The 12,157-nt window shown below is 39.1% G+C and overlaps 1 protein-coding gene across 4 annotated transcripts in view; it reads left to right on the top strand.

Moving 5' to 3' along the window:
• EGFL6 (EGF like domain multiple 6) overlaps positions 1 to 12,157 on the top strand; it is a 180,592-nt gene that overhangs the window by 132,652 nt on the left and 35,783 nt on the right. For all 4 annotated transcript variants that reach the window (XM_064364630.1, XM_064364629.1, XM_064364631.1 and 1 more), the window contains exons 2-3: positions 5,754 to 5,866; positions 11,305 to 11,397. In XM_064364630.1, the coding sequence (XP_064220700.1) occupies positions 5,754 to 5,866; positions 11,305 to 11,397 (206 nt within the window). The remainder of the gene's footprint in view (positions 1 to 5,753; positions 5,867 to 11,304; positions 11,398 to 12,157) is intronic.

The following is a 12,157-nucleotide window of genomic DNA, read 5'->3' as shown; positions in this document are numbered from 1 at the left end:
CCTCCAACTGCAGGGAGCATAATTGACCCAGGGTCCCAGCTACTCTGTTCTTGGAAATCCAGCAGCACTTTTAAGTGAAGCTACAACTCCCACAGGCTGCTCCCACCAATGAGTGAGCATGGCAGGGGTACTAAGGCAGATCCTTCTGTGGGAAACATGGCTCTCCTCTGAAGGTCAACACATCTGATAATATTAATCCTACTACTAGTACTAATAAAAGCAATCAATTAGGGAGCATTTACTGTGTTAGTCACCATTCAGAGCCCTTTACGTATATTTAATGATTTCATTATCATGAATACCCTTAAGATAAATACAGTTGTTTTCTCTGTTTTAGAAAAGAGATAGCTAAGACAGAGAAAGACAAAGTAACTTGTTGAAGGTCAAAGAGTTAATATATAATAGAGCCAGAATTCAAACCCAGGAAGGAGACCATAGTCCTGACCACCATGTTATGCAGCCTCTCAACATTCAGAGTTGATCACACTCTCTTACTAGAAAAACTCTCCTCATTTGGCTTTCCTGACAATGTACTAACCTGATGTTCCTCTGAGCATTGCCTGGACTTCTTTCTGGACCTTCCTGCTCTTTGGTCCATCTCTTACATGCTGGCATCTTTGGGACTGTGCCCTAAGCCTCCTCTTCTTACACTACATCCACTTCTGTAGAATTAGTAACCATCCACCTGCGGATGATTCACAAATCTAGTTCTGCTTCCTGGACTCCTCACCCAAATATCCAACTTCCTGCTCAACACCTCTTCTAGGTTGTCCGTCTAAAGAGTACTCAAAATCAGCATGTGCCAAAAAGAATTCATCATCTATCCTATTCCCTAACATGTTCCTCCATCCATATTCCTCATTCCAGAAATACAGTGCTGCCATCTACCTGATGGTGCATCCCTCTCACATTCTATGGCCAATCAACTAGGATATAAGCTCCATAAGGACAGAAATCTTATTTCTCTTTTGGTTGCTGATGAACTTCTGGAAACTAGCCCAGTGTCTGATACATTGTATGCATTCAAGAAGTACTTGTTGAATGAATGAATGACTCTAATCCATTACCAAGTCTTTTGGTCCCACTTTGATGCCATTCATTTCTCCTTACCTCCACTGCTACTGCTCCAGCCCAAGCAAGGAGAATCTATCTTCTGAGCCAACTGATATCTTTTCTGCCTCCCTCCAGTCTATCTTCTAGACTGCTTTCATGGTAATGTTTTTCAAAAGAAAAACCTTATCAAATAACCTTCCTACTTGAAACCCTTCAGTGCTGTTCTATTGCCATTAAGATATAAAACCCAAAACCCTAACTTGATTCACGAGACCCTTTGTGATGTAGCCTATGCCAGCCTCTTGGGGCTCATCTCTTACAAACTGACTCCTCCCTCCCTTTGCTCTATTTTTCTGGTCATCTACTCATTCCTCAAGCACAAGCATGGTGTCTTTTACCTCTTAGTCTGCACTCATTCTATTCCCTTTGCCTGTAATATTCTTACAATTTATGTGGTTGAATCCTGTTTGTCTTAAGTCTAATTTAAAGTTTACACCTCCAAAGGGAATATCTAGGACCCCTTAGACTGAATTGTGTTTCTTTGATTTAAGCTTCTGTAATAGACTGAATATATTGAGTGCCTCTATTACCCTGAACCCCTTGTCTAAAAGCTCATGAGTAGGGGACCCTCTATGCCAGGTTTATAAGTGTATCTTCAGCACCTAGCACTATACTTCATACATATTAATGCCCTGTTGAGGATTATACTGAATTTTTTTTTTTTTGCATCAGGAAATAGGTAAGGTCCTTCCTATTGTGATTGGGGAGCATATTGCTTGCAAATCTGCAGTCAAGAAGTTGGCAGATCATCTCTAAGATTTTCTTGCTAGATTGAACTCTAATTAAGTGAATCCCACATTTCTTATAAAAATATGGAATTAAAATTCCAAAGGCAGAATTTCTCCCTATACAGCTTTTCTTTCATCATGTTTTCTTTTGAAATCTAACTCAAATGTCACCTACCCTGTGACATTTTTCTCCTCTTTCCCAGGCAAAGTTAGTTCCTCTCTCCATTTTGCTCCCCCAGGCATCAGCTTCGTGCTGTTAAAGGAAGAGGTGAAAGCAAATTGTAGTATTTTGTCAAGATTTGTCACAGATGTGTATGGTTAAGAGATGGACTTATCGTGTATCTAGGCGGAAGGGTTTTTTTTTCACCAAGGTATGGGGATAGTTGTTTTTACCAAAAAATTTCAATCTTGTGTTAAAATCTTAAAAACATCAAAACGAATACCCAATTAAAAAATGGGCAAAGAACCTGAATAGACATTTCTCAAAATAAGATATACAAATGGTCTATAAACACATGAAAGATGCTTAACATCATTACCCATCAGGAAAATGCACATCAAAACCACAAGATGCTACTTCTCAAGCATCAGGATGACTACAGTTTTTAAAAATGAACAATAACAAGTGCTGGTGAAGATGTGGAGAAATTGGAACTCTCACATATTGCTGGTGAGAAAGTGAAATGATGTAGCCATGTTGAAAAACAGTCTGGCAGTTCTTCAGAAAGTTAAACATGCAGACATCATGTGTCTTAGTGAGTTCAGGCTGCTATAACAAATTACCATAGGTTGGGTGGCTTATAAACAGTAGAAATGTATTTCTCACTGTTCTGAAGGCTGGAATTCCAAGATCAGGGTATCGGCATGGCCAGGTTCTGGTAGGGCACTCTTTTGGGTTGCAGGCTGCCAACTTTTCAAGCTTTCTGGCCTTTTATTTGTAGAGCACTAATCCCATTCATAAAGGTTTCACCCCATGACCTAATTACCTCCCAAAGGCCCCACCACCAAATACCATCACATTGGCATTAGGGTTTCAATATATGAATTTTGGAGGACACGAACATTCTGTCCATTGCACCATATGTCCCAGCAATCCCACTCCTGGGTGTACACCCAAGAGAAGTTAAAACGTATGTCCACACAAAAACTTGTGCTCCAATGTTTATAGCAACATTATTCATGATGACCAAAATGTGGAAACAACTCAAATGTCTATCAACTGATAAGTGGATAAATAAAATGTGGTATATCCATATTATGGAATATTATTCAGCAATAAAAAGAAATATAGTACTGTTACAGGCTACAACATGGATCAAACTTGAAAACATACTAAGTTAAAGAAGCCAGATACAGAAGGCTGCATATTGTATAATGCCATTTATATAAAATATCCAGAATAGGCAAATCCAGAGACAAAAAGCAGATTTGTGGTTGCCAGGGGATGGAAGGTTAGTTAATGGGTATGGGGTTTCTTTCTGGGGTGATGGAAATATTCTGGAACTAAATAGAAGTGATGAGTGTATTAACATATTGAAAATACTAAAATCACTAAATTGTATACTTTAAGATGGTGAATTTTATGTTATATGAATTGTATCTCAATTTTTAAAATACTAAAATTAAAAATTTATTAAGGGCATCATTGTATTTGGACTGGCACTTGTTTATTCAGCATACTTTATGGTTAGTCACCCATAGTTTCTTCTTTTTTAGTGATACAAAATATTTTACGTATTTATGGGGTACATGTGACTGTTACATGCATAGACTATATCATGATCCAGTTAGGGTACTCGGGGTATCCATCAAATACTCAAATATCTTGAGTATTTATCATTTCCATATATTGGTAACATTTCATGTCCTCTCTTCTAGCTACTTGGAAATATACAATACATTGTTGCTAACTTTAGTCATCCTACTGTGCTACGGAATATTGGAGTTTATCATAGGCTATTTGGAAACTGTTAGTAAACGAAGACTGGGTCAAGATTGTGGTATCCCTTGCTGAATTGTTAGGAATACACAAATTACATTAGACAGATGGCTGCATTATTTTTCAGTCAAAACTCTTTATCAGAGCATTTTAATAGTATCTGCCATGCTGTCCTATACTTGAATGCATCTGTTTCCAACAGACTGTGAACTTAAGAGAGCAAAGACCAGGTCCTTTTCATCACTGTACTTTATGTGCCTGAGACAGTACTTGGAACATAGCAAGTACACAATAAATGCTTTACTTTAAAGTAGTACTACTTAATGAAAGAAAAGTTTACCTTCCAGGGGACATTTGGCAATGTCTGGAGACATTTTTGATTGTCAGAACTAGAGGGGTGTATGCTACTGGCATCTGTAGATAAAGACCATTGTTAAATGTCCTACAATACACAAGACAACTCCCAACAACAAACAACATTTGGCCCAAAATGTCAGTTGTGTAGAAGTTGAGAAACCCTGTTCTAAATGTTTGAGTGACTTATGAATCCCTAAAGTTAATTCCATTAACAAATGAAAAAAAGTCCCCTTCAAGAAAAAGTAAATTTTAAAATCATCTTCACATTTGGTGCTCTCAGTAAATGAAATGTCTCAGACCATATCTTTATAGCTTTTAACTGAGTAATCAAATTTGTGGGAGAGGCAGACCATGAGGGAAATCTACAAGGTTGTTTAACTTCCCGACCTTGACTTAGATATTATTAACTTGCATAAAGTTCAGTCCTGTAGCAGAAAGCACATGGTAAAATGTGCATTCCTTTGTCTGCGAAAGAGCCCAGGAAACATTTTTACAGTGTATTTAATATGTGTAAGGAAATAGTCACAGCCCTCCACTAAATACACAACACAAGTATTTTTCTTCAAAGTCTGGTAGCAACCCTGTCCAACACCAGGACAGTAAATAGGTAAACATGCAGTGAGCTTCATCCATGGCAGCACTACTTGGGGGCACTTGGTCGGGGGCAGGAGACTCACCTTTTTCAGGCATCTAGATCAGGCAGGCTACAGCCTGTGGGCCAAGGCTAGGTGATCCCCTCTTTGTAAACAGTCCATGAGTCAAGAACAGTTTTTACATTTTTAAAAGTTAGAAGATGGCTCAAAAGGAAAATACTGTATCATGACACAGGAAAATTGTATGCTATTCAAATTTCAGTGTCCATAAATAAAGTTTTATTGGAACACAATCATGCCTATCTGTTTACTATTGCCTATGGCTGCTTTGTGCTTGGACAGAGATCTTATGGCCCTACATTTTTTACAGAAATGTTTGCTGATTTCTGCTCTAAAATTAAGGAGTTTAGCAAATTGGGTTTCCAGGAGATCATGTGGAACAGCAGTGAGCCCTGAGCTAGAATTCCCAACACCCAGCTCTGCTGGGGATGTGACTCCACTCCATTGAACAGGAGATTCCACCTCTGTAACATGAGAGGGTTTTGCTGAATGAGCCCTTGCAGCTCTTAATCATCTATAGTGTGTGGTGATTCCAGTCTATTCAATGATTCCCAGGTGCCAGTGGGGTAAAAGTGTAGAGCTCTGGTCTCGGACAAAGCCACAGGGCCAGAAAGTCACTGAACTAGACAAAGAACTGGATAGCTGCTGTGCCTATACAGAGCAGATCTAAAAAGTGGCATTCTACAAGGTTCAAAAACATATATTTTGGACATCTTTATGTGCCCTAGTTTTATAGATTATGTAACCAAATTCTTTTATGGGGAAGAAGGAAATGGTTGAAACTAATTATTGAGGAAGGCTGGCAAACCCAAAATTCAGGTTTTCAAAATCTAATTTAGCACTTGCTGCAGGTTTCTTGAAATTAATCAAGTAATTGACATCTCTGTGTATTTTAGTAGTAGGGAAGAGTTTCTGCTGTCTTTTCTATTTTCTCAATACTAACATGTAGTTCTTTATCTGCAGGGCAAGGGATCATGGGTTGTTAACATCGGCACATCAGCCTGGGGTCTGTCACTATGGAAGTAGACTGGCCTGCTGCTACGGCTGGAGAATAAACAGCAAGGGAGTCTGTGAAGGTAATTTTGTAAAAATTCAGACCCTGCACTTAGATCAGGGCCCTTGGGTTTTTATATGTCACACCATGAACTGCCACAAAATTGCCAGTGGATCTCTTAGGCAAGGACATGCATAACTACCAGTAACCAAGGTCTGGGTTCCTATGAGATCTCTTCCCAGACAAAATGTGACTGACACTATCATATTTGGCATGATTTATTTTAGAAGACTGTCTTGTCAATTATTTTCATGATTATCTTATTGAGTGTGACTAGGTTGTTTGGTTTTTTTTTTCTTTTTAATCTAAAGTAACTAAGATGGGCAAAAGCAGGCCAATAAATTCCTTCTCTAATTATAGTTTTTTCCAGCTGACTTCCAATAAAATATACTTTTTAATTATTAATCACCCAACCAGTAGTCTTCAGCCTCAAAACAAGTAAGCCTTTTAGCTTACAGATTTGTTACTCACATTTTAAAAATCCATACTGCCAATTTCTAAATGTTTTCAAGGTACACATGCATATATGCAAAGATTTTTAAGTATTTTGCTGATTTTTTTGTACATTGGACATTTCTCAGACTATGTGTTAGGAACTCCAAGAGAGGCCTCTGATCATTTCAAGGAGGTTGAGGAGGGTAGAGATGAGCATAAATTTTTGCCTTGTTTTTCTTTTTATGACTTTCCATAATGACCAACACTGGCCGTGTAGCAGAACCAAATCCACATCCCTCATAACTGACTATCTCACCAGGGGTATGTTCCTTCAGGACAGGAATCTAGTCTTACTGTCCCTGTGTCCTTCAGTAGGTAGCATATGCCTCATCCTAAGTTCTTTATCTGCTAAGTGGGGTAACAGCACAATTGCAGGTCCCATAAAATAACATGTTAGCTATTTTTGGAAATAACAATGCTACCTTTTCTTTGCTGGTCTGTTCCTGCCCCAACCTCCTTCTCTCTAGCTGGTTCAAACATATCTGGATTGACCATAAATGGGGGAAGAACTTGATAATATCCAAAATCCATAAAACAGTAGAAAATATTGATATTGCTTCCACATGTTCCATATTATGCAAAACCTTCTGCCATCATAATTTGCTTGTGACAAGATGGCAAAAGCATGAAAATACTAGAAAAAAACAAAGATCATCATTGCTCACTTAGATAAAGAAGTTAGAATATCCTCCTGGGACTTGTGTCAATTAAAAGGGTGGGTCCTCATCCTGATTGGATTGATAGTGTCACAATCAAGGGCATTGAGAACGACTGATGTGGGTGACCTTGGGCAAGCTAGCTAGGGTAAGCTAGCTAAGGTAAGCTAGTTAAGGCTCCATTTCCTCCTCTGCAACATGGAGAGAGTAATACCTACCATTGAGGGTAAGAAATGTATTCATTAAAGGGTGAGTTCATTACCTGGCATGCATAGAAAATACCTCATAAATTACCATTCCTTTGGGAAGGACCAATAATTCTCATCACAGACTTCTCTTCATTAAAGCACCAGGTGATGGGGGGATTAAATGTGACTTTATTCTTTTTCTAGACACAACATAACACATTTTTATTTGAAGTCAGTCAGGTGGAAAGGGGCAAAAAGCATGTGAAACACATGATTTAGAATCTCTCTTACAGTTGAATGAACTCAACATCTACTGCTATAAAACTGTAAGACCCAACATGTCGCTGGTGAATCAATGAAGGTAAGGTTTGACTTCCAGGAAGGGCTTTTCTGTAACTGGATAAGAGCAGTTTGGCCATGACGCACGCAGCCAATCACATTCTCAATGCTTTCCGGAACTGTATAATCCCACAGGCATGAAAGAATTTAAAGCAAGATGTCAAAAGGGCAAGTGTGGAGGGTTCGAGCAGAATGCTTACTCTGCAAGTTTTGCAAGCTGAAGAGACGGTCAGCACCCTGACTGCTCCAGTCAAATATTCAGGTCTTAAATTGCAATGACTTTTAGATCTAAAATGTGTGTTGTGTTTTATCCATTCAGCATGGTCCTTCTTGATAGTAAAGTCATGTGTTCCTTGAAGCACCAAATAACAGGGTAGTTAGTCCCTGATTGCTGGGTTTCTAATTTCTAAGCCAGAATTGTGGGATGCATGATAATAAGAATGCCTATCAGCCTGCCCCAGCAAGCAGAGCCAGACCCCAGGCTGTGAGGTTCCAGTCCACCCAGGCCTTCCCCTCTGTCCATCTATTTGCCCTTCATTCCTCTTGGAGCCCTGCCTCCATGCATACTGGAGCTCTCTAGCTCTCAGCCTCTACCCTGTCTAAATCTGCTCCCAAGGCAGGGTCTCATCAATTCTATATCATTAACCTTAAAATGTATGTCACTTTAGTGAGATGAAATACAGAGTTGTCCAGGAACAAGTACCTGATGAAAAGCTGCAGATGGAGAAGTTTGGGGGAGAACTGAATAAGACTTTCACTTTGTCTAAAGCATGCTTCAATCTCAGGCCATTTTAAACACAAACTGAATTTCTCTTGCTGTAGATTGGCTGTTCAAGTCACAGATCCAAAGTTACTGTAAATTGAAAACATCTTTCTGAAGCTTTAGCCTTATAGCAAGGGTATTACTCACCATTTCTCCTACATTCTATTTGGCATATATCCTGGGCTTTCCTGTCTGGACCACATTGGAAATCAGTTTCCAGGGAACAACCAGAGGTTTTCAGGGCTTTAAAAAAAAAAAGATTTATTCTTCTAGCATCTGAATTTAAAGTTGCAACTCCAAGTACATATCTATAACAAAGTAGACATTGGAAATCAAATTCTCTCTTCTGTCTCTAAAGGTGGAAAAACTTTGCTGGGGAAGCATTTTTCCCTTTTGATTTGTTCAGGGCCATAAAATGTTCCCCTATTAAAAGTTCCACAACAATTACTTTATTCTTTATTCAAAAATGTTCAAATATTAAACATGTTTACAACACTATATTAAATACTACGGGAGAAACAATGATTAATGTTTAAGTCCCTGTCCTGAAGGCACTTGGAAACAAGTAGTGGATGAAAGACAACCACTGTAGCTAAATATATGCCTCATTATTTAATAAGACAAAAACTGATCAGTTTCACAGGAGAGGCCTCCCAAAGTTCTGTGGAGTTCTTGAGGTTGAGCAGGCATTCATAGGTGGCTGGAGAAATCTGTAAAGGCTTTTAGAAGGGGCCATGGGTATGGTCCGGCCTGGCCCAGCCTGGACCCGCCGCAAAAAAAGAAAAAAAGATGAAGAAGGGGCCATGCAAGGAGGTGGACCTTGAAGAATGGGGAGGATATTAACTACTGGAAACCCAGGGAAGAGTATCCTATGGAGGAGTAAGAAAAGGCAGAAAGCAAAGGGTAGGTCTAGAGAACAGCAAGCAGTGTCTTTTGCCCACAGTGTTGCCTTTGCCTAGGGTGGCTAGAAAAGGTGGAGGCCAGATCATGCTCGGTTTGATTTTTTGTTTTTGTGGGTTTTGTTTTGTTTTGTTTGAGACAGAGTCTTGCTTTGTCACCCAGGTTAAAGTGCGGCAGCACAATCTCAGCTCACTGTAACCTCTACCTCCTGGATTCAACTGATTCTTTTGCCTCAGTCTCCCAAGTAGCTGGGATTACAGGTGCCCTCCACCATGCCTGGCTAATTTTTGTATTTTTAGTAGAGATAGGGTTTTACCATGTTGGCCAGGCTGGTCTCAAACTCCTGATCTCAGGTGATTTGCCCTCCTCGCCCTCGCAAAGGGCTGGGATTACAGGTGTGAGCCACCATGCCTGACCAGATCATGCTAGTTTTAACTTGGTTATGATACTTGAACTGTATTCAGGAGGTAATAAAGATTATATGATGACCTCTGTGCAAGGTGTGGCATGATCAGAGCTATGGTTTTGGAATATTAATGTCATGTCTGATATCAAGTTTGCTAGCAGCAGAGCCTGAAAAGGGGATTCTTGTACAAATATTCCATTAAAGGGTATCTTAGGAGCAATTTGAAAGGGAATGAGGGTGCAGGGGAAGGGGCTAGGCAGAGATGTGTTTTCAAAAGAAGTCTAGCTTCAGCCTGATCTCACAGGGACCACTAGGGTGTTAATTGCACAAGAGTTTGTCCTGCGAAGAGACAAAGAACTAGGCTGTTAGACCCTTGCATCAGTGAGGCACTGGTCACAGCTACGGTGGGTAAAACAGAGAGAGAGGGATTCAGCATCATCTTCCAAGTGTCTGTGGGCAAGGCAGTTCCCATTAGCTAGATAGATAGTTGTTCAATGGATGAGTTGGTAGTAGAAACAAGAATTGGATGTTACAACTGAGTGGTTTGGAGACAAGAAAAAATAGAAAACTGAAATTTTTGAGTCCAGATAACTGGAAGAGGAATTATGATATTAACAAAAAATAGGGTCTGGGGTTGTAGGGAAAGATGCTGATATCTTTAGGAACAGGTTTGCTTAGAAGTGGACCTAGGGGAATTGATGGATGGAGAAGCAGACACATACCATTCCTGGGCAATTGCTGAGTCATTCTTTCATATTATGGCTATTTCTCGAGCTCCTATTGATTCCAGAAACTGCTGAGAGTCCTTGATATCCTAAGAGTCTCCTTTCTCTCTCATATATTATATCCTCTCCCCTTCTACTCTTGGGGCTTTCCTATTTAACCTTTTTTCCTATCTACTGCTTTTTCTCTTTATTTCCTCCCTGTGAGCTGGAATCAAACTGTCCATTATCTTTGACTATTTGTTTTCTTGCCACCAACTGAATCAGTTATAGCATCCTACCTGTTGTTTCTCCTACCACTTTATTCATTGAACAAGTATTTATTGTGTACTTTGTGTCAGGAGTTGGGATAAAGAAGTGAATACAATAGAAAAACAAATCCTACCTTTGTGATGCTTTCTGATGCCTCTATTATCATCCTTGTCATAATAATCATGCTTTTAGTTCTCATCCTTACGGCTAGAAGTAGCACCTTCCTCCCTCCAATCTGTTGATTGTTCAGTCTGATTGATAATGCACAGCATTAAAAAGATTTTGATCATTCAATAGAGAAAATATGGAGGAGATGAAATGGGGCAAGAAACAGAAGGAAGGGGAATGACCTTGGCATGTGCCCAGGGTTACTACTTGTTTTATTAAATATTTTGTGTTTACATGAAAAACTGGCTGGCTGTGGTCTGGGAGGCTTTATATTTCATGAAACACCACTGGAGGTGTGGCATTGCCAAACAAAGTTACAATACAGTTGCATGCATTGGGTGGGGGTGTGGTGGGGGGTTATCTCGTTTACAAGAAAAATACTTTCCAGTGTCTAAAAGGTGAAAACAGACTCAAAAGGAGGCAGATGGTCCTCCATATGTCCCCATGGAATTCTCTGCCACCCAAAAGGAATATTAAACTAATATTCCAAAAGCATAGCTCTAAATTTTGCGTGCATCTCACTACACTAACTACTGTTCTTTTATCATCAAGACATCTTTTTCTTCCACAGCTACATGCGAACCTGGATGCAAATTTGGTGAGTGCGTGGGACCAAACAAATGCAGATGCTTTCCAGGATACACTGGGAAAACCTGCAGTCAAGGTCAGTAAGGGAGCCCGGGGTCGTAGTTCAAATTCAATCATTGCAGCAGGGCTAGCGACACAATATGGTACGCAGGATCTCTTAGAGTTTTTTTAAAGTCAAGTCTTCAAATGAAGGTGGTTTCAGGACAAGATTTTTCAATCTCTTCTCTATGAAAAATGTAAAAATTCTGATGTTTTTGTCAAGATGCCCAATAAAAGGCCTTTTTTAAAAACCATTTTGTTTTTATAAGCTAAAGGCCTTTTGTATTTTTAAATTTCATCTCTTTCCATAACACAGATAAAAGAGCCTTTTTTTAAATAAATAATTTTATAGCTTTTTAAACTACCCAAGTATTGTATGTATATTTTTATTTTTAAAAAATCCAACAGTGCAAAAAGATATAAACTTAAAAGTGAGAGTGGCCACCTCCGGTTGTTACTATAAGCATAGTTAAGTTTGTCTTAGATCCTGGAAATCTTTTTCTGTTATAGTGTAAACATAAAGTATTTCTCATAGGCATCTTTGCATGTTAGCACACACAGAACTACCTTATACTTTTTAAGGCTGTGTCCTACTTCCTAGTATGAATACTTTTATCCTTTATGCAAAAATATGCTTTATTTAACCATTATGATTTATATTGTCTCCAATTTTTTGCCATTACAAACAGTGCTAAATGTAACATTGTTCTATGCACAGCCCTGCTTTCTTGAATTAATATTTTTGTAGGAAAAATATTTAAAAGTAGAATTGTTGGGTTGAATGATGTGCATATTTT

The sequence above is a fragment of the Aotus nancymaae genome, unplaced genomic scaffold, assembly GCF_030222135.1.
Source record: "Aotus nancymaae isolate 86718 unplaced genomic scaffold, 86718_ANA_hifiasm-v0.15.2.pri h1tg000058l, whole genome shotgun sequence".
Classification (NCBI taxonomy): domain Eukaryota; kingdom Metazoa; phylum Chordata; class Mammalia; order Primates; family Aotidae; genus Aotus; species Aotus nancymaae.
The sequence above is the reverse complement of the archived record's forward strand: the minus strand, read 5'-3'. Positions and strand labels throughout refer to the sequence as shown.